Source organism: Alnus glutinosa, chromosome 3 (assembly GCF_958979055.1).
Source record: "Alnus glutinosa chromosome 3, dhAlnGlut1.1, whole genome shotgun sequence".
NCBI classification, from domain to species: Eukaryota; Viridiplantae; Streptophyta; class Magnoliopsida; order Fagales; family Betulaceae; genus Alnus; species Alnus glutinosa.
Genome location: NC_084888.1, coordinates 29,762,994 through 29,786,237, shown reverse-complemented (window position 1 = coordinate 29,786,237; position 23,244 = coordinate 29,762,994). Strand labels below are relative to the sequence as shown.

At 36.4% G+C, this 23,244-nt stretch overlaps 1 protein-coding gene across 3 annotated transcripts in view; it reads right to left on the bottom strand.

Moving 5' to 3' along the window:
• LOC133862481 (MADS-box protein SOC1) overlaps positions 1–17,323 on the bottom strand; it is a 30,140-nt gene extending 12,817 nt beyond the window's left edge. The window contains exons 1-3 of one of the 3 annotated variants that reach the window (XM_062298316.1): positions 16,958–17,323; positions 16,529–16,646; positions 16,198–16,410 (exon numbers count right to left, since the gene is read on the bottom strand). In XM_062298316.1, coding sequence (XP_062154300.1) covers positions 16,198–16,379 — 182 coding nt within the window. In that variant the 5' untranslated portion in view covers positions 16,380–16,410; positions 16,529–16,646; positions 16,958–17,323. The remainder of the gene's footprint in view (positions 1–16,197; positions 16,411–16,528; positions 16,647–16,957) is intronic. The other 2 variants (XM_062298314.1, XM_062298315.1) reach the window with 2 other exon arrangements.
• Between the last annotated feature and the right edge of the window lie 5,921 nt (positions 17,324–23,244).

Below are 23,244 nucleotides of genomic sequence, written 5' to 3'. Positions count from 1 at the left end.
AGTTTTTTCCTACATGCAACCAATGTGGGATTGTTGGTCACATTAGACCAAACTGCTTTTAGTTGAAATCCCAAAGATCTTGGAATGAGGATGCTCCTAAAAAGTCGTTGCTTATGATGGTTGCCCTTAGTCCAACGTTGTGCCCCCTACTAGGAGACAATCTACACAAAGGTTTGTCCCTACTTGCCACAATTGTGACAAGGTGGGTCATTATACCAAATCGTTTTTTTTTGTTAAGACCTTGTGAGAATATGAGTGATAACTCCCATATTAGGATTAATCCTGAGGGGTTTTTCAAAATGATATAAGATGTCATAGCTAGGTTGGAAAAAAACTGGACAAACACAAGGTTCATAGTAACAAATATGAACCTAGTATTAGAAAAGTTTGGGTTTTTAAGATTGATACCATTCACCCATTGAGGGTAGTGGTGATGGTCCTACCTAGAGTTAGGTGGTCTCATTGCACACCTAGGTTGCATTTCATGCATTACATTTCTTTCTAGGGCATCCATTGTTCATTTTTTGTTTTGCATTGCATTTTGTCTTTTGCATAGGTTAAGATTGCATGTTTATTTCAATTTTTTTATTAAAAAAAAAAAAAATTGAAAATTGAGGTATTCTTTCTTCAATTATTCCATACTTGCACCTTACCTTGCATCAAATTCTCATTTGCACTTAGTGATGACAAATCACACTTTCTGTGTAGTCTATGTATGAGAAATAATTGTGTGATAGATTTATGTTTTGTGCGAATGGTGTGGAACATTTAGATTATGCTTGTTCACTTCGTACACTTCTTACTTCTGTGAGGTTTGAGCTTGACCGCGTGTGTAAGTGAGTTGGTCAGCTATTCAGTGTGGGGGTTGAAATTCTCTTTGGACCAAATTGACCATAGTCTAATTAAACCTAAGACAAAAACTCCTGCTTGGTTCCCTATATAATAAAACACTTGTGCATTATAGTAAAATCAGTGTTCATAAGCAAGGGCAGAAGGTGAACACGTACTGCACAGCTTTCCTGATACAGTAAATTGAGATTTTATCCAAGGGTTCCTTTAGGCCAAAAGCTTTCCTGAAGTTTTTCTTCAGTGATATCAATGAGTTCACGAGATTCTTCCAGGTAGGTAAGGCTCTGAGGCAAGGAGATCCGTCTTCCTATACTTATTTGTTTTAACTATAGAAGCCTACTTTGCTTTGATGACGAACATGATACAGAATGGGCATTTCAAGTACTATCGGAGGTGTCTGAAATTGAAAATTTCCTATATATGTTTTGTGTATGATCTACACCTCTTTTGCAAAGGGGATATAGGCTCTATCACCTTCATTAAGGAGTGTCTCAACTCTTTTAAGGAGATATCCGGCCTGGCTCCTAACCCAGAGAAGAGCAAAAAATTTTATGTGGGTAGCTTCAAGTGTGACAAACCAATTAATTGCAACCTTGGGGTATTGGGAAGGCTCCCCACCAAGGATGACTTTGGTAATTAAGCATGGACATTCTACGGGGACGAACTGCGTCCTGTGTGAACAGAAATAGGAGTCTCTAGATCATCTCTTATTTCCTTGTCCTTATTCTTCCTCTCCCTGGTTTACCTTGTGTAGGAAATGTCCTTACTCTCTTATGATGAGTTGAGAAGGAACCTATCAATTTTTGGCTTATGGTATTCAGGGAAATTCTCTTTCCAGTATGACTGCCAAACTGATGTTCACTACCATTGTGTATGAGATCTGGCGGGAAATGAATTGTTGGATTTTCCATGGGAAATCTCTATTGATGCTCGCTCTGTATGTTATGAGAATAAATATTGTGTTATGGCTACGGTGAATTCCTCTTGCATTGTGACCCTCCCCTTGCAAGGAAACAGTTTGTTCCTTCACTCTGGGTCTTGCATGTCTTCCGTTACCCTTAACTCTTAGTACTTTGCTTGTCTTTCTCCTCTTAGTTTAACTACTTTTTAGGGCTTACCAAAAAAAAAAATCACAGATTTCAGCTCTTGCCTAAAAATTGTGAAATTAGATGTTTAAATTGTTTATGTGAATGTCTAATTTGAGCGGATTGTGATTAATTTGAAAATTATCGGAAACTAACGTATCGGTATGAACTATAAGTTGTAGTTTTTATGGAATTGATTCATATAAAATCTAAGCCCTGAAGTGAGTTATTAAGACCTTATAATAATCTAAGTTTGCTTGAACTGAGATTAATTTGGGAAAAAAAAGTGATCATTAATTAAAGGAAATATGTAATTCGAGAAAATAGTGGTTTTTGCAATCTGGTCATAGGTATTGATATTTGAATTTATTTATTTTTTTGGTAGGATCGAGTTGAATTGGTTGAAAAACGCGAAAAAAAAAAAAAAAAAAAATTCTTGGTTGTTAAGCATATATGCTTGCGATTAAATAGATATGGTTAATTAATTTGGATTTTTCTAAAATTTCAAATGTGATATTTTGTAAAGAAATACAGTTTCCAGAAATCATTGAATACTTTTATATTTTATGTTCTATTTGATGAGAGATATATGATTTTGAACAAAGTTAGTGTTGATATGAAGAGTTTGTATACTTCAAAAACATTGTGTAAATTAGCTATTAGCACTTGGATTTATGTTTGGAAAACCCTAAGGCAAGTGCGAAATTAAGGGTGTCCTAATTCAAGGGATAATGTGATTTAGGGTCTGATTAATAAATCAGTGCCAACTACCTGAGGATTAGGTTTGTTAATTTAGGGATTGTAGCTAACAATAAACTGTTATTTATATGTACAAAAATATTTAATAAACGTTACGGAAATACAAGAAAATGAATATTTTACTTTCTTGTTTAAAAAGCTTGATTTAATTACCTGATATTGTTTACAAATCCTTCTAATTAGAAACTTCAGAAAGTATTAAGGGTTTTGGAAATTTGACTTCTTGAGTGTGAATCGCTATGTTTTATCTAGAGTATTTTATTATGGGTGTTTAATATTTCTCATCTGTTGTTTGCAGACGATACTTTAGTCTTTTGCGGGGCTAATCCTAATCATCTCCATTTTCTTTGGGTTTTATTATTGTCTTTTGAAGCTGTTTCAGGCTTAAAGATCACTCTGACCAAGTCAGTGCTGGTTCTTGTGGGTGATATGGATAATATGGATGAATTGGCTAGCATCATGGGTTGTGGTGTTTCTTCTCTACCTTTAAAGTATCTCAGTCTTCCGTTGGGGGCCCCTTTTAAAGCTAAATCCTTTTGGGATGATGTAGTTGGAAAGATTGAAAGACGGCTGGCTAGTCAGCAGCGGATGTATCTGTCTAAGAGTGATAGAGTTACCCTTATAAAGAGTACTTTATCTAATCTATCCACGTACTTCCTTTCTTTGTTCCCTATTCCATCCAGTGTTGCTAGTCGTATAGAGAAGCTTCATCGAGATTTCTTGTGGGGAGATCTAGGTGAAGAATTCAAATATCACCAGGTTAGCTGGTCCACAGTTTGTTCTCCTATTTCAGAAGGTGGTTTGCGTATCAGGAATTTGAGGATCTTCAATCAGACTTTGTTAGGGAAATGGTTGTAGCGTTATGCGCATGAGAGAGAGGCTTTGTGGAGATCAGTTGTGGATGCAAAGTATCGTTCTTGGTGGGCAGGTTGGTATTCCTTAAACCCCCATGGGTCTCATAGAGTGGGGCTATGAACGAACATTAGGAAGAGGTGGAGTCTATTTAGTAGCCATACCAGATTTATTTTGGGAAATGCATCCAGGATCAGATTCTGGAATGATGTGTGATGCGGAGAGATGCCCCTCAAGGAAGCTTTTCCAGGTTTGTATGACATAGCTTGCGACAAGAATTCGTTCGTGGCAGCTCATTCGATTCTGGAGAGCAGATCTTTTCAGTGGGATGTCAGATTTACTCGAGCGGCACACAATTGGGAGGTGGACATCTTGGCTTCTTTCTTTACCTAATTGTATTCCATCGGCATCAGTCTAGATCGTGATGGGGAAAATAAGCTTTGGTGGTCTCCTTCTCGCAAAGAGAAGTTTGATGTTAGATCTTTCTATAAGACTCTTGCCTATAAGGAGACAATTCATTTCCCCTGAAAAAGTATTTGGCGTACCAAGGTTCCCTTGAAAGTGGCTTTTTTCGCTTGAACGGCAGCGCTAGGGATGATCCTTACTTTGGCCAATCTCAGAAAGAGGCGTGTTATTGTGATTGATAGATGTTGTATGTGCAAAAAGAATGGAGTCTATGGATCATCTCCTTCTCCATTGTGATGTCGCTTGCATTCTATGGAATGCTATCTTTAGCCGCTTCAATCTATCTTGGGTTATGTCTCGTCGAGTGGTTGATCTTTTCGCTTGCTGGTGGACGGGTGGTCGCTCTTGGAGTGCGGTTGTGTGGAAGATGGTTCCTTGTTGCCTCTTATGGTGTGCTTATGGAGGAAACGCAATGATAGAAGTTCGAGGACAAAGAAAGAACCATTGAGGAGCTCATTTCTTTTTTCTTTTATTCTTTGTACTTTTTGATGGCTGCGTTCCTTAACCCTTTAGTAATTAGCTTTAATGATTTTCTAGTACTGGTTTCTTCTTCTTCTTAGTTGTCGTTCTTGAATACTACATGTGTACTTGATCGTTTTTTGCGCTTTTAATGAAACTTCTCTTACTTATCAAAAAATAAAAGTATTTTATTATGTTTGGTAGACTACCATTTGGTTAAATATTTGACGATTTAGATTAGACCTAATATCCTGTTAATTTTGTAGACTTTTATTACATTTTTTTTTCAATTATTTAAAGTTAATTTGTAAGAGCATCTCCGGTAATGTTATTTAGCTAATCAAAAGGCACCATTTTGTATTTTACCTACTATTTTTTCAATACAAACTTCAACAAATTTTCTATTTCATTCTCTATTTTCTTTAAATATTATTTCTCAGTATTTTTTTTTATTGTTTTCTCAAACCATCCAAAGAGAAGAAAGAGAAATGATAGTAGCAAAATGAGAGAGATTAATGATTAAGAAAAGAATGCATAAACTATAATGCTTGCCTAAAAGTAGCTAATCAAAAAGCAAAATGTGTTTTAGATAAGGAGAAGACAATATGTTGGACATTATTTTTGCCCCACGTCAGTTAAATATACACAATATGAAGGTTTTAGAGCATTTGCCAAAGATTTCACAGATAGTGCTCAACCTATTGACATCCTAGTTAGACTACCTGTGAAATATGTACAATGATCTTTAGATTGACATCCTGGTAAGAGACTAGTACATTTTACAGGAGTACATTGGCTTTCCTAAATTTGGATAAAACTCCCCCAAAACCCATTGCATTGGCTTCCCTACCGATTCCCTAAAATAACATTCAACTAGATTGGCATTGTAGCTCACCCCAAACATTCTTTAATACCTATTAGAATATATATCTCTTATAACATTGGTCTATTTTCTTATAATAATATTTTTCATTTAAGTTTGATTGTAATCAAAACTATAGATTTGATTACCATTTTATATTCTCCTTTAATCTATTTCCTTCTAGGGTTTATTCCCTTCTTTAATTAGTTTAGCTCTACTTTAGATTTAGTTGTTCCTCACTCCTAATCTTTCTATAAATTGAGAGCATTGCAATACGGTTTAATATAATACAATTTAGCCAAGATGTACCACATACGTCTCATTCCGCTTTCGCTCTCTCTCTCTTCTCTTTCATATTATTTTATTTTACATGGTATCAGAGCTTTTCTACACTGCTTTCTACATGGTATCATAGCCACCGTTTTCCTAGTTCCTCTATTCTCAAATGTGCAGTTTTTTTTCTTCTTCCCATTTGAGCATTTCTTCAGAGTTTTCTTCACTGCGATAGCAGTACACCAAACACTTCATTGAGGTTTTTGCACGTGACGGAAATTTGGAGTTCATTTGGCCCAGTCATTCAGCTCATTCAGTGCTTTTCGGCCCGATTTTGTTGTGATCCATGACCTAGTTCACCGACGAACCCTATCACAATGCAACTTGGCCCTTCACAGGATTTATTAGCGGCTTGTCTCTGTTCTCTGGCACTTCTCCATCCATCGCTGTCAGTCTTTCTTTCTCGCTCAGCCTTGCCTTTGATCCAACCACCAACTTCAGCCGCCTTTCATTTCTTCTCTTTCCAAACTCAATTTTCTAGAAGCTTTCACCTTGAGTTTGAGGGGGCATGTTAAAATATGTATCTCATATTACGTTAGTTTATTTTCTTATAATGATATTTCTCATTTAGGTTTAATTATAGATTTGATTACCATTTAATATTCTCCTTTAATCTATTTTTCCTTGTAAGGTTTATTCCCTTCTTTAATTACTTTAGCTCTACTTTAGGTTTAGTTGTTCTTCATTCCTAATATCTCTATAAATTGAGAGCATTGCAATACAATTCAGCCAAGATGTAGCACATACGTCTCATTTCGCTTCCGCTCTCTCTCTCTCTCCCTCTCTCTCTCCTCTTTCATATTATTTTATTTTATATTTTATTCTACATGGTATTAGAGCTTTTCTAATGACTTTCTACATGGTATTGTAGCCACTATTTTCCTGGTGCCTCTGTCCTCCAACGTGCAAATTTTTTTTTTTTTCCTGACCATTTCTTCGGAGTTTTCCTCACTATGACAGCAGTACACCAAACAATTCATTGAGGTTTTTGCACATGACAGAAATTTGGAGTTCATTTGACCCGGTAATCCAGCTCATGCAGTGCTTTTCGGCCTAGTTTTGTTGTGATCCATGACCTAATTCACTGGCGAACCCTAGCACAATGCGACTTGGCCCTTCACGTGATTTTTTAGTGCTTGTCTTGGTTCTACAGCATTTCTCCAACCGCCATTGTCAGTCTTTCTCGCGCAATACTGCCTTGATTCAACCACCAATTTCAGCCATCTTTAATTCCTTATCTTTGCAAACTCAAGTTTCTAGAAGCTTCCACCTTGAATTCGAGGGGGCATGTTAAAATATATATTTCGTATTATGTTAGTTTATTTTCTTATAATAATATTTAGGTTTGTTATAGATTTGATTACCATTTTATATTCTCCTTTATTCTATTTCCTTATAGGGTTTATTACATTCCTTAATTAGTTTAGCTCTACTTCAGGTTTACTTGTTCCTCACTCCTAGTCTCTCTATAAATTGAAAGCATTGTAATACAATTTAATATAAGACAATTCATTCAAGATGTAGCCCATTAGTCTCTTTCTGCTTTCGCTATCTCTCTCTCTCTCTTCTCTTTCATATTATTTTATTCTACAATACCAAAAATACTCTCTCCCTTTGAGTTTCTTTTTTCTATACACAAAGCCTTGGCTCGATGGGAGGTCAACTCGCCCACCATGAATAACAGGATAGCCCCGCCACAAGGCTTGGCGTGGAGGATGGTAAAAAAAAGGGTGGTCAACACCACATGTACACTTAACTGCTCAGACTGATTAGGTGGCTGATAAACAAGGGTTGCGGTCCTCTTTGGGACAATTGTCATCTGGTGCTCAAAGGGAAGGTTGGAAGTACCAAAGGGGTCAGTGGTCGACTACAAATCAGTGGATAGTTGTGGAATGGTGGTTACTCAGCCCTGGTGTGGTAGCTCTATTTGGGTGGCGACAGGGATTGGGGCATATGGGCTTTGAGATACTGCAAATCCATGGGAAGTTGATGGCTTGAGGGAGGTTTGATCGGGAATCAAATACTTGACGGTGGTAGGTTGTCGGTTCGTAATCAACTGCCTAACGGTGGACAATGCCCATTTGAGCATTTGGGGTTTATGGGCGTAACCCAAGTTCTCCTAACGTAGACATCAGGCCATTACTGTGTGGATTTAGACTGTGAGGACACTATATCTGCAGGTCTCTCTCACGAGAACTCAAGCCATCTCTGTGTGGATTTGGATTGTAATGGACATTAAAAGATTGTATATTAGCTCGTGATAGTAAGTTAGTAACTCTTTGGGAGTAAAATACCAACCTCGTAAATTGAAGAGTCCTAGCAATGAAAAGAAGTCATGACCGTACTTGGGCTAAAGCTTCCAATACATTAATTTAAGCTCAAGTGTAAGACATTAAAAACCCTGTCTTGATTATTCAATTAGAAAATTCTCATAAGGGAAAGCCGCATGCATGAGATAATTAACACAGTAGGTTAAGTGAGAATTGTTAGGTTTTTAGTATGGATAAATTCAATGTTAAAACATTTTTTGTTGTAAGTTTTAATCCAAGGGTTACGTCGGTGAAAAAGTTGATCCAAAACATGATTATTAAAGTTAGTGTATGCTATCAACATTGACCTTCAACTGTGCGGTTTTCGGTGTTAATCAATGGCTCCCCTTTTGGTTTTTTCAGTAGCTCCCGTGGTCTGAGACAAGGGGATCCTTTGTCACCCCTATTGTTTGTTTTTGTGATGGAAGCCTTGAGCCGTATGATCTCAGCTGCAGTTAGGGGGGGTTTGCTGGAAGGTTTTAAAATAGGTGACACAGATTTTTCGCATCTTTTGTTTGCAGATGATACACTAATTTTTTGTAGTGCTCATTCTTCTCAGTTACATAATTTGCGGAGTCTCTTCCTCCTGTTTGAAGCAGTCTCGGGTCTGAAGGTTAATTTAGCAAAGTCTAATTTAATTCCAGTGGGGCATGTTGATCAAGCGGAAAGGCTAGCCGATATTTTAGGGTGTGGGTTTGCCACTTTGCCGGTTAAGTATCTTGGTCTTCCTTTGGGGGCTTCCTGTAAGTATACTCATATTTGGGACGGGGTCGTTGAGAAGATTGAACATTGTTTGGCTAGTTGGAAAAGGTTGTATCTCTCTAAGGGTGGTAGAGTAACCCTTATTAAGAGTACCCTTGCAAATGTGCCTACTTATTTTTTGTCTTTGTTCCATCTCCCGAGGAGTGTTGCTGCTCGATTAGAGAAGCTACAACGGGATTTTCTTTGAGGTGGATTGGGTGAAGAATCTAAAGTTCACTTGGTGAAGTGGTCGAAAGTCTGTTCCCCAATTTCAAATGGAGGGTTAGGTATTCGGAATTTTTTGTTGTTCAACCAAGCTTTGTAGGGTAAATGGTTGTGGCGGTATGGAATAGAGAGAGAAGCTTGGTGGAGAGTAGAGGTGGATGCCAAGTTTGGTAGTTTGTGGGGTGGGTGGTGTTCCCGCGAGCCTGTAGGTGCTCATGGGGTGGGGCTGTGGAAGAATATCAAGAAATGGTGGGAGAGTTTCTCTGGTCTCTCTAGATTGGAAGTGGGGGATGGGGCTAGGACAAAATTTTGGCATGATCTGTGGTGCGGGGATAGGGTGTTGAAGGAAGCTTTTCCTGTTCTGTTTGGTATTGCTCGGATGAAGGATGCTTCTGTTGCGGATAATATGGAGGTTTTGGGCGGATCTATCCAATGGAATGTGAGCTTTGTTAGAGAGGAGCATGACTGGGAAGTGGGTGTATTTGCATCTTTCTATCATGTGTTGCATTTAGCCACGGTGAGTAGAGATCGTGCTGATAGGCTTAGGTGGGTCCATTCTAAGAAAGGGGCGTTCAAGGTGAAGTCCTATTTCAGCTCCTTGGCCGGTTGTGAGGGTAGTCATTTTCCTTGGAAGAGTGTGTGGAGGACTCAGGCTCCTCCGATGGCGGCTTTCTTCGCGTGGTCGGCAGCCCTTGGAAAGATTCTTATAGCGGATAATATCAGGAAGCGAAAGATCATCATTGTGGATAGATGCTATTTGTGCAAAAGAGATGGGGAAACTGTAGACCACCTTCTTCTTCATTGTGATGTGACTTCTACTTTGTGGAATCATGTCTTTTCTCGGTTTAGTCTGTCTTGGGTTATGCCTAGGAGAGTTGTAGATTTATTTGCTTGTTGGTGGAAGGCAGGTAGGTCAAGGAGTGCTGTAATTTGGAAGATGGTACCTATTTGCATTCTTTGGTGTGTTTGGAAGGAGAGAAATATTAGGTGTTTTGAAGACTTGGAGAATTCTATGGAGGATATTGTTGCTTCGTTTTTTCTTATGTTGTATATTTGGACGGAAGCTTTTTTGTCACCCGTGTCTATTAGTTTTTCTGATTTTCTTGTTCGTTTTTCTTTGCCTTTTTAGTTGTTTCCTTGTGTATACTTCCAATGTACTTATAGGGGCGCCTTACGCTTTTTATAAAATTTCATTTACTTATCAAAAAAAAATATTGTCACAAATTTTCATTCCGAGCTTCTATTGTTTGCAAATTTGATGGTGTTCAAAAGCTGACTCAAAATTATACAACTTTGTATTTCATGAAAGTTTTCCAACTCCAATGTTTACTAGATCAAACTAAGTTGCATAGAAGACAAGGGGATGGAGCCATACAATCCAAAGACAATGGGAAGAAGGGAAATTTAGCGAAGCCACACCGCTAGAAGATAAATGGAAGAAGAGGAGTCACACCTCACAGAACAAAATCTATTTATTCATTAATTCTAATTTGTCTCCATAGGATTGCCAAAAAAAAAAAAAAATCTTAAATAGATACTGACAAAAACCCTAACCCTAATTTAACTAGGCTTGGCAATTCGAGTCAGCGGGTCGGGTTCGTGTCGACCCGACTACACAATCGGATCCAACACGAACCTGACCCAATTATTAATCTGGTTGAATGCTGGAACTCGAACACGACCCGCTTGCCAACCGTGTTACCCAAACACGACCCGGGTAACCTGTTGTGACAATTGTCCGAAGAAGAAGAAGAAGGATGAAGGATCGTCCAGTCGAGAGAAGCAAACAACACAATTCGGCGAGAAAAGCAATCCAAAGGCTGTGGAAGAGCTTTTACTGTCTCTCTCTGAACAACACAATCTTCTTTCCAAATCGTAGCTAAACCGCACACAAATCACAATCCTCACTCACTCTCTCTCTCTGAACAAACCCTAGTTTCCAAAACCCTCCACCCCGAGCACGAGCGTGAAGCCCATCGCATCAAAGCCCATGGAAGATTCAGCCTTAAAGGCCACCACCAAGCCCAGATCCAAGCCTGCCTCGTCGGCAGCGACCAAGCGGCCGATTTCCGAGACTGATAGCAAGGATTCGTCCAAGCGGGCCAAGAAGAAGGCGCGGGAGCCAAGCGCAGACGGCGTCGTTTCGCCTGACGACACAAAGAAGTCAACCGCCGAAGATGAGAAAAAGCTCTTCCAGAGGCTGTGGAGTGAAAATGAAAAGGAAACGAGTGAAAGTGCAAAAGGCCTAGGCGCCCGGCTAGGTTTCGTGAAGTTTCTACATTTTTATTTTTTATTTTTTATTTATATGTAACCGGGTTATAATCGTGTCTGCCGGGTCACCCGCGGGCTAACCCGCCAAACACAATTATAAACGGGTCAACCTGATTATGACCCGAACCCGATTACCCCAAACCCAAATCCTGTATTTTCGTGTCGTGTTCGTGCCAGGTTTGCGGGTTGTGTCAAAAATTGCTAACCCTAAATTTAACTGACTTTGGTTCAAGCCCATTATTGAATTAAAAAAAAAAATAACACTATCTCTTAAAATTTAAATAGTATAAAATTAAATACTAAAAACCAATATAAAAATAATAACCTAAATAAAACTAAAAGACCTAATTATTTATTTTTCATCCCGCATAATTCTTCCCTACTTACACAAAACTTGACCTCAAGTTTTAAAACAAGGAAAATATGTGTTGAGAATGCTTTGGTCCACACCCAACTCTAAAGTCTTCAAAAAAACAAAATTCTTTGCTGGCCCAATCTCTCATTTAGGTTGACCCGCTGATTTCTTTCACAAAATCGATTTTTTTTTTTCTTTCCCCCTTCAGATGAGCCAAACAAAAACTCATAGATGCCTCTCTCACACCACTGTAACAAAAGCGATATGCAGGGGCATAGAGACGGCTAAGATGCGGTGCAGAACCAATCGACGCAGCACAGAGAAACCCTAGTAACGCCAAGTAGGACTAAGATTGTTCTGACGGTGTATGATAGCAGCAAAAACTAATAATTGAATATTGAAAGTGAATTCAGGAAGAGAAAAAAATAACAAATAAGGAAAAGAAAAACCCTAATTGCCCTAAATAAGCAAACTAAGAAATAAATCTGAAAGATTGAAATTTAATTGATACTTCAAAACCTCATTCCAAATAATTCAGACCTTCCTTTATATAGGCTATGTTTGAGTACTTTCAAAGCAAAATACTTAGAGAAAAAGAAAGAAATAAAAATACAAAAATAACCCTAAACTTGGAGACAAAGCAAAATATTTGTAGAGAAAGTAAATATATTATTATATAAATAATCTTCAAATATTTTGTATGATTCTCTCCATTCTTGTGCTAATCTTATTCAAAAAATAATCTTCAAATCTTATACCCGATTTTCTCCTATATCGGTCTCACCAGATTGAAAAGAATTCGTCCTCGAATTCGAATCATCTTTGCCTCGATCTTTTAGACTTCCAATCAATCGATCCCTTCCCTTTTATACTTCTCAACACCAAAGCAACTTAATACCAAAAGAGAGACAATTGGCAACTTGACTCTGAATATTAGATCTGAAGTTACTCGCACCAACTTGAGATAAAATAATTTTCACAAGCTCTTGATTGATTGTCATAAATTCACTCTCCATAAATTTTTTCCAAAAATAATCAATTCTTTCTTGACCAAGAAAAATCAAATTTTCCTCCAACATGCCGAAACAAACGTCAAGATTTTTTTGTTTAGGAAAATTTGACATCAAACTTTCAATCCCAAGAAAATCAACATAATTAATTCTCTCAAGATCCCATTGAGATATTTCAATCTTTGGACTTTCATCAAACATATGGTGGACATTATTCTCTTCAACAATTTTTATGGTATTAAGAAATAAAGTTACCTCTTCTAATAGATCCTCTGCTTCGTCAGGATATATGTCATAGATCGGTGGAGATACCCAACCTACAGAAAAATCTTTCTCAATAATTTTATCTTTCTCCTCCACATGAGATAGATTTGGTAGATAAACTTGAGACTTGCTAACGACAGTCAAGGTAGTGAGAGTGCCAAAAAATTTTGAAAGCTCAACTCTGAAACCTAAGTCTCGATTCATGCCACTCATCCCGAACACGTTGTTCTAGAACCAACACAAGATTGTGATACAGGTTCTTCAAATGGATTCTGAATTGCGACCGTCAATATCGCAATTCATCTCCATATTTTGTGCTGCTAGATGCTGGGTTAACTCCACAAACAGCCTTTGAAAGTCTTCAATCATCACGTCTTGTACACAACATTCATGATAGGAGACTTCCTCATTCAGAATATGTTCACACCAACCACGCTCATGACCACTAGTCATGAAAAAAAAAAAAAAAAAACTCCAAGAAGACGCTAAGCTTTGATACCAACAGACGCTGGGCATAACTAAGATTGTTCTCAAAGCGTATGATTGCAGCGGAAGCTAAGAATTGAAGATTGAAAAATGGATTCAGGAAGAGAAAAAATAACAAATAAGGAAAATAAAAAACCCAAATAAGCAAACTGAGAAATAACTCTAAAAGACTGAAATTTAACTGATACTTCAAAACTTCATTCCAAAATAATACAAATATGTCTTTATATAGGCTATGTTTGAGTACTTTCCAAACAAAATACTTGGAGAAAAAGAAAGAAATAAAATAAAAATAACCTTAAACTTGGAGACAAAGTAAAATATTTATAGAGAAAGTAAAATATATTATTATAAAAATAATATTCAAATATTTCGTAGAATTCTTTCCATTCTTGTGATAATCTTATTTAAAAAAATAATTTTCAAATCTTATGCCTGATTTTCTCCTACATCACATAGAGATCGAAGGCAATGGAGTATGTGCCCTGCGATATGTGGTTAGGTGGTGGTGGCGCTAGTGAGTTCGGTAGAGGCGTGGCCGAGATGTGGTGGTGCAAGACGAAATTGTTGGGAGAGAGCGGCGGCACTGGTGACAAAAACGACGTAGAAACAAAGCTCTCTCTCGAGGGCTTGCAGATGGCGGAGAAAGCCGACAAGTGGTGTCGCGGTGGTTCTACAGCTAGGATGTGTATTGTTGGGTGGAGCAATCATGGGCAGTAGTGGGTGGATTCCGGTGGGGTGGGCTCCTTGCAACCGGTTTGGCCGATGGGTTGCACAACCTTGTGTTGTGTGGTTGCGATTTGTGGGATTAGTGGTGTGATGGGCTATGACGGCAACGGCAATGGTTCTTGATTTGAGATGGGGATTTTTTGACAACTTGGTGATACACAACATTCATACGTTTGGTGATTGTGTGTATCCAGTGCACAAGTTCAATAGGCTCAAGATCAAAAAGCAAATCTTCACCTTTCAAAAAAAAAAAAAAAAAAGCAAATCGTCAAGTTGGTGTTGTGATTTGTTCTCCATGGTCGTTGAACGTGAGGAAATTGGACCTTGTTTGCTTTGACATCAAATTGATGAAGGACAAAAGGAATTTGGGAAAAAAGAAAAGGGATTATGTGATTGAGTCAGACAATCCAAATAAAGGAGAAGAAAGAAAAGTTGGCGCGGTCACACCACCAAAAAAAAAAGAGGAAGAAGATAAGTTACACCTCAAAAAATAAAAAATAAAAAATGTTTATTAATCAATTAGAGTACAAAAGAACACTTAAATTAATACTGACAAAAACCCTAATCCTAATTTGATCGGCTTTGGATCAAACCCATTATTGAATTATTAAATAACACTAACTAGTAAAATTTAAATAAAATATAAAATTAGATACTAATAACCTAAATAAAACTAATAATATAAATAAAACTAAAAGACCCAATTATTTATTTGTCATCCCGCATCAGGTTTGAGACCCTAGAAGTATACAGGTCTTAAATTAGATTCAAACCTACAAAGTTGAGAGAAGACCTAAGGCGCCATGCATACTTATCAATGATGCTGATATAATAATATATAGAACAAGAGTATTATTATCGTTATTTTTTGTCATTCCTATTATTGTTACAAGCTGTGATTGAGTGAGTCACTGTTATATATGAGCCCAACTAAATTAAAACGAAAAAAAAAAAAAAGAACAAAATTTAAAGGAAAGAAAATATGCATTGACTTTGAGGCTGCATGCTATTATTTTAGCGTATTGTGCGCTGATAAATCTATTGATCGTTTACCTGCCTAAGAGAGAGTATAACATTTGTGAGTTCACTTCCTAACAAAAACAAAAAGGAGGAAGAACGAAGATTCACTAATTAAATGAAGATATATATATATCCGAAGCCATAAGACTATCAGCAATTCTCTATTAAATTTATCATCACATGTTAAAACATCAAGCTCACAGCATAATGATAGCTGAAAATGTCCATTTCCAACTTTTGTTTTGTTAAGATTTGCTTTCATATAGATATAGAAGAGATTTCAACTCTCAAGAGAGATATTTATGTATGTGGTGGGGGATCGATTTATAGTAGTTGCATACACATCACTTCATGGCACGTGACTATAGCTTTTATATGTAAGTTTTTAGACATTTTTACCATGTATAATAGTAGTTGCATCGATGCAACCACTGGAAAGCTAACTGCTGAGGATTCCTAGCCTGCTCAATAGCTTAGTGAATGGAACACGTACATAATGCACTCTGACCCACGGCCAAAGTAACTTTGCATGTACTATATATGCTCCACTAATCAAACAAAGAAAGTACAATTTATTTTATCTACTTAATTTATTAATAATAAGCCCTCTAAGATATTAGAACTTAGTACTCGACTACTCGTTACACTTCGTGTAAATATTGTAGACTTCTTATGCGTACGTTCTGATCCAAAACCCATTTAAACTAACTAAGAAGATGAGAATTGTATCCATACAAACTCTAGGCTTGCACAATTGCACTATCAGCAATAAGTCAGCTAGCTTCTTCTTGGGCTTAGTTGAATATAGACAAGACAATTGAAAAGCCACCTTGAGAGGAAGGCAAAGAGGATTGATAAGATCGTTCTAAAATGAAGAAGGGATTAAGATCCGTATGCCTGGCACACAGAGAGCGGGAGAGAGAGATAGATCTAGAGAGAGAGAGTTTTCAAGGATTAATGGCTTGTATAGAGAGAAGGTTTGCTTCAGATCATTCAACCCTAAAGTGCAAAAACCCACACCAAAATATGCATGAAACTTATTATTAATTAAATGAACACAATGACAGTAAAAGAACCCACTTAATTTAACAAACAATTTATGGAAATGAAACATTAATTGTACCTGGAACTTGCAAATTCATAGAGCTTGCCCCGCGGGGAAAAAATTATGAGTGCAACCTCGGCATCACAAAGAACCGATAGCTCAAACGCTTTTTTTAGCAGCCCATTTCGCCGCTTGGAGAAGGTGACTTGTCTGCTTGTGGCGTTCTCTATGCGCCTCATCTGAGTCTTTCCTCTCACCATCTCTACGCCTTGGAGAAGAAAATGAAGCTCACTACACCACAAACACACACAAATCTTTAGTGCAGATAGGACGAGCTAGTCTTCTATAACATATAAAAAAAAAGCGTCTAAGAGGTACAAAATCTGAACAGGAAATTAAAAATTCGTACCAAATAGGCAAAACCCAGAAATTAAACCTTCGATGAGGAATCAAAGGAAGAAGACGGAGCAAATCTGAGGTTTGTGACCACAATCAAGTAGACAAAGAAATATATTACAGATTCATAGCTGCCAACAAGTCAAAAAAATAAAATTTAAGAAGAAAAAAAATAGGTGCCTGGGTGAAGAAGGATATGTAGTCTTGCGACAATAAAGACGAGAGATGGAGGTGGACAAGAAAAGAAGAAGAAGACGAAGAAAGGAAATTAAACGGAGGTTTCTGAGGAAAGAAGATGAAATATAGAGGTGGGGTTTGATTCAAATCCCTAAAGCCAACACAAAAACCAGTCTTCTTCAGCTGTTCAAGCAATTCTCAACAAGCGAAGAAACTGTACGACAAAAGGAAAAGACTTAAAAGTGGTAATAAAAGGAAATCTTACCAAATCGGCAAAAACCCAGGAAGCTTTACCCCGAGTGGAGAGGAAGAAGAAGACCAAAAATAGAAAGAGAACTAGGAAAATCTGGGGATTGTGAGAACAATAAAAGAAAAAGAGAAAAATGATATTATTATAGAGAGGTAGGCGTTTCTTGATTCTTGACTTCGTAAAAGCCCTTTCTTCTCAGTCACCACCATTCACCAAAGAGGCGAAGCACAGACACACATCCACCTTTCCTTATTCGTCTCTATCTCTCTCTCTCTCTCTCTCTCTCTCTCTAACCTTTTAGTCTATATAGCCATATAGGTGTAAATTATAAAATAAATTTGGTAACAGAAAACCTCATCCTTTGCTTGTTTTGGTAAAACCCAGAAAACAGACCTGAAAAAGAAATTTTGATACTAAAAGAAAAATAGAAAAATAAACACAGAGAGAGACTGCGGACTACTGTTGCCTTTTTTTTAGTATTATAATAATTATTTTCTGTAGCAGTGAACTGAAACCACTGACCAAAGACGAAAGCGATGAAAAAGCAACGAAGAGAGAAAAAAATATATATGTAGAAATGGAAAAAAAAGCAGAGAGATGGCGGGGCAAAGTTAAAATTTGGGAAAGATAGTACAATGTTAGAAACACGTCAACATCTTCCGTACAATGACGTACTTAGCGGACCAATCAGGAGTCGAAAACGCATAGCACATTAACTTTCTCTTTCTCATAAAATATTGCGGGGTGGGCTGGTGTTGGGGGCCCAGACTGGACAGTTTCCTTTTTTGTTTTTTTTTCTTTTTTGTTTTTTTTCTCTTTTTTCATTGGTGAGTTAAAAAAAAAAAAAAAATTAAATATTAAAAAATTAAAAATTCTTTTTTGGTAAGGAGTGGAGTGTAGTGTGGTGTGGGGGACAGTTCCCACACCCACTTATGCCTCGTCGCTCGTGTGTGACGCGTCACCCCGTCCTCTGTTTCTTTTTCTCCTTTCTCTGTTGTCGGTGAACTTTTTAATTTGTCGAATGTCCTCCTCCAATTATTATTAAAGTTTTGTAATATTTTCTTTTTATGTAAAAAGATAACAAATTTATTCTTCATAAAAATAAAAAATAAAAATAAAAAAAAATAAAAAAATTTGAATATTGGTTATTATTATTTTTGTTTAATATTAACATTTTCTCTTTTTGTTTACAGAATGATTCTATTAAGAAAAGCCGTTGTCATGTTCTACACGTGTGAGATTGGTGTAGGGGACTGGGTTTGGTTGGAACTGGGGCAGGTTACTGGGGGGACCATTTTTATTTGGAGAATTCTGGGCTCAAAGAAAAAGTTATAAATAAAAAGACAAAGACTAAAAAAAATAAATCCTATATATGTCGAGTGCGAAGAGGCCAAGTCAAAATTTAATTAATTGTACCTACTCTGAGTCTCTGCCTCATTTTAAGGAAAGAAAAACAAACTGCCGTCTTAATAACGATAAAGGATAGATTAACTATGTGGTGAGGTAATTAGCTGCCGCATTATTTAATAAATAAATTTAAAGTTGCCAAATCTGTCCTTAAAACGAATAAATCCATATTGTTTTAAAAATAAACTCATGAATCCATGTTCTACCCCTCCTCTATAACAAAATTATCCATTTCTACAATTTTTGGTTAACGATGCATTTTCGATGACACAATACTATTTACTTTGGATCGTTCTTTCGAATTAGACTTTTCAGTAGATTACTCATTCTAGTACTACTCTCCTGTAAGCAGTCTTAATTACGGAGTTCTGATAGATTCGTGATCATCACAGTTTTAAAACGCTTTATGTCAGAAAGTGTGAGAATATGCAGATAACCACATCATTGTTTTCATATTCAGGCGGTATGGAACGTCACGTTTTTGACATAGTCAATGTGAAAGTATAAAATTTCCTTCAAATAAACAATAATAACAATTTAGGGTGTGGTGTAGGCTACCCCTTCTGACCAGTTTTTGAGGTAATTGACCACCACCAAGTGCCTTGAAAATCGATTTTGAGGTTGTCGAATCATTCCCATCTAACTAACTTTCGAGGGTAGCTGATGAACCATCCCAAAAGGCAATTGGAAGTGGTTTACAACTCCTAGAACAGCCCAAGAGGATAACTAACCACCCCTAACAGCCTATAGGTTGTAGGGGTGGTCAACTATCTTCAAATAAAATAATTTTTTTTTTTTTTCTTCCAATTTTACAAGAATTCTATTAAAAGAAACTTATCAGAATTTATACAGATGAATCATTTTGTTCTAGAAGCATAGTATAGAAATCTATAATTTCTGTTTTCAAACCACGTGGATTTATTTGCTAGAGGGTCAACCACATTGACCAATATGGTCATTTTTCCTAAATTGAATGATTGACCAATATATAAATTCTCTTATTCCCTGTTTTTCTCACTTTCATATTACTGATCATTCATTATAGAGAAAAGTATATATAATCCTTTTAAATTATTATTTTATTATCAATATTTTCCTTAAACTACTAATTGTGTTAATGTCCCTCCTAAACTACCAAAAAAAAAAAAAATTGTCAATGTCCTCGTAATGACAAAAATATTTTTCATAAAATTATTAAAATAAAATATAAACTACATAAATTATTAAAAAAGATTAAAATAACAAAAATTTATAAAAACAAAAGATAAAATTAAAATTTAAAACTGGTTTTTTTTTCGTTTGTTTTTAAAAAAAAAAAAAAATCTTTCTATTTTTTTTTTTTAATTTCATAAAAAACTGGTTTTTCTTTCTCTTTTTTTTTTCGTTTTTTTGTTTTGTAAAAGTTTGTTTTTATAATTTCCAGTTTTTTTTAAAATAAAAATCGTTTTTTTTTCTTTAATTTTTTAATTTTTTTTCAAATTTTTAAGGACATTTTTGTCTTATTCAAAAAAAAAAAATTGGGTCATTTTTGTCTTTTTATTGGTTTTAGGGGGAAAATTGAGATTTTTTTTTTTGTTGTTTAAGTGAAACATTGACATAATTGATAATTTAAGAAGACATTAAAAATTAAGTGGTAGTTTGACGGAAATATGTGTAATTTTTTTTTTATTCTATTTTGAGATTTCAAAAATAATATTCACTTTAAAAAAAAAAATTAATAGACGCAACTAATAATATAACTTTCTTAACTTATTCTACTTAAAAAATCAATGACCCCATTTTTATTTACTTAATTGAAGCTAGCTAAATTAATTACTTTTAAAATTTTATACTTATAACTCATAAATAACATTTCCTTAACAAAAATTAATTTATACGATAAATAAAAAAAAATTTAAAAAAAAAAAAATGAGCCGGAACTCGGAAATAATAATTAATAAAAAATTTAATATCATCGCTAGTTTCCATTTGTCAATTGTAGGGATAAACATGTCCCCAGACAAAAAAATATATATATATATTGTCACCGTTGTTCCTGCTGGCTGTTCTTAAAGTGAAGAGCATCGACTGGCATGGAATTAACTTTATTGGATAAGGTGGTGCCGACACCTGTCAGTAAGTGGTGCGTTTCGTGCCATTCCTGTGCATTGGCTTTCTCCAAACCGGTTGGAAGAAGAGTTTGGGTACGAACGTTGTTTGTGAGGGGGGACCACATGGCGTGCAATGTTCCCTCTCAATTCTCATTTTTATATTCCTTCTACATCCAAGGGTCCAGATTGGACCTCGGGGGTCATGGGCCATGCCTTTGACTGACGTCTAATTTCCTCCAACTCCGCTGCCTTATTAGGCTTTTCTTGCTGGCAATTTTTTTCCCTCAATTCATTATTGCGTAATTTTTAATTATTTTTAGGGATAACTTTACAAAAGGGTATCGAACTATACAGCGTTTTTACATAAGGGTACTGAATTATCATTCCTCTCGAACCCGGAGTTTTAACTATCAAAATGAATCCCAGAAAGGGCATTCTGTCTGTTATCGGCGTTAAAATGCAACGGAAGTCGATTCACGTGACTTCTACGTGACTTTTTTAATGGGTTTGGTCTTCTTTGCCCCTGACTTCAACGGATACATCAAGTCTGAAACCTCCTTCAGAAAGCACTTATCTCATATACATTGATACACTCTCAGCTCATACATACACTCTCAGCTTCGGCCTACCTCCATCAACGCGTGAAAGGTAGGTTTTTTTTTGCATGAGTTAATTTCTTCCCTTCTTCACGTGGAAGCGATCATAACCTATTTCCGATAGTGAATCGAGTTCGGCAACCTCTACCGGTCCACTGTGTAAATGTGGATTGAAAGCATGTTCATGGACATCCTTCACCATGGAAAATTTTGGTAGAAGATTTTATTCTTGTGTAAATTACAAGGTAAATAATTTCTTCCCCCAATTTTTTTTCCCCTTAGGGTTCCATCTTTGTTTTCAATTTTTTTTTTCCCCTTTAGGGTTCCATCTCTGTTTTCCCAATTTTTTTTTCCTAAGGGTTCCACAAGTGTTGATTGATGGGATTTTCCGATTATGCAGCAAGAAGCTGTGAAATGTGATTATTTTTTATGGCGTGATCCTGAAATGTGTGTATACGGTCTAAGAGTTGTGTCGAGGTTGAAAAAGTGGCACGAGAGTTTGAAGCTTGAACGGGAATTGAGTGGAACCCAGGTCTCGGATGAAGCAGATAAATATAAGTCTGAAGCTGAGAGAAATAAGAATGAAGCTGATAAATGCAGGGAAGAAGCTGAGAAATACAAGTCGAAACTAGAGAGACAGAAGATGAAGCTTCGGTCAGTAGAGAGGAAGTACAAATTTGCCTTTGTTTGTGCATGGGTGATATTTGTGTTGTTGCTTGTATATCCTCAATCTCACAGCCAGTGCAATGCATCGAGGATCGATGATGTTGGCATGAAACTTTTTTGTAATGATGTAATGCCTTGTAATGTTTTGAGTGTTGGTCGGATTGTGTTCAAGGGTGGTAACTGGTTTGTAATTGTTAGCCAGATTATGAATTTCCCTTGATAAGTGTATTGTAGTTGTTATCTTTGAAATATTGTTGTTCATGGGTGATATCAATTGCTATGTTGGTTCCAAAGAACTTGTAAATGACCAATATGTTATGTCTTTGTAAACTTGTTACTACAATTTGTTACCAATTGTCGTTTTGGGTTCAAAATTGGTACCAAAATTGGATGAATGTTATTTGTCATTCAATTGGTCTATTTGTTAACAAGAAGTTCATAGAGTTATAAACAACATTTGATACCAACAAATTAAAGAAATAATGCCAATAACAGACAATACCAGAAATAGCATCATAAACAATTTGGTTTCAAAATGGTACATGTTATCATTGGGTGATATTCTGTAATGCTGTGTTGGTTCCAAAGAACTTGTAAATGACCAATTTGGTATGTCTCTATAAACTTGTTGGTACCATTTGTTACCGATTATTGTTTTTAGTCCAAAATTGGTACCAACAGATTAAGGCAATAACAAACAATACCAAAATGCCATCATGAACCACTTGGTTTCAAAATGGTTTATATATGTGTTCCTGTAAACCTGTTGGTATAAAAAACTTGAATAGAAAAGCTAGACTCATCCAATCACAAACCAAACAAATTCCTCCAATCATTACACAAAAGTCAAATGACATCAAAAACAAACCAATGCATAACAATTCCTTAACCTTCCATTACTCAAATAACATCAAAACACATCAAATGTAGCTACTGAAATTACAAATTAAACCCTTCCAAAAAATAGTACCATAAGTTAAATAACATAAGTTACAAATCATAACCATGCTGTTAAATATCATGAGTTAAGTTAATACATCCTGAAAACCATGCTGTCCATGCCCTTCCAAAATACACAACACAAACTGAAAATATACATTATAACCATGTTGTCCATGCCTTTCCAAAATGTACAACACATATCCAAAAATACACATAAGATTTGCCAAATCTTATTATTTCCTTTATCCTTTTTGCCTACAGGTGGAGGAATGTTAGAACTTGTTACTTTTGTCTTGTTTATGTCAAAGTCAGGGATAGTTAGTCTAAAAGTTATGCCACCTGCAACCCTGGGAGGACCCCATGAGCATGCAGGTCCACCTCCTGGAACCTTGGGTGGTCCAGAAGGGCTCCCAGTGAGGTCAAGCATCACCTTTCCTCGAGTGTTTGGGTTAGTTTGTGTAGGATGTGCTTTCAATCTTCCACCAACTCTGCTTCCAGTTGCCAAATTGATACTGGCCTTCTTCCTAGTACATCTTGTGCTTGCGCCCGTTCCTCTAGTGCTCTTCTCACCCCTACTTGGTGCAGTAGATGTAGTGCTTGC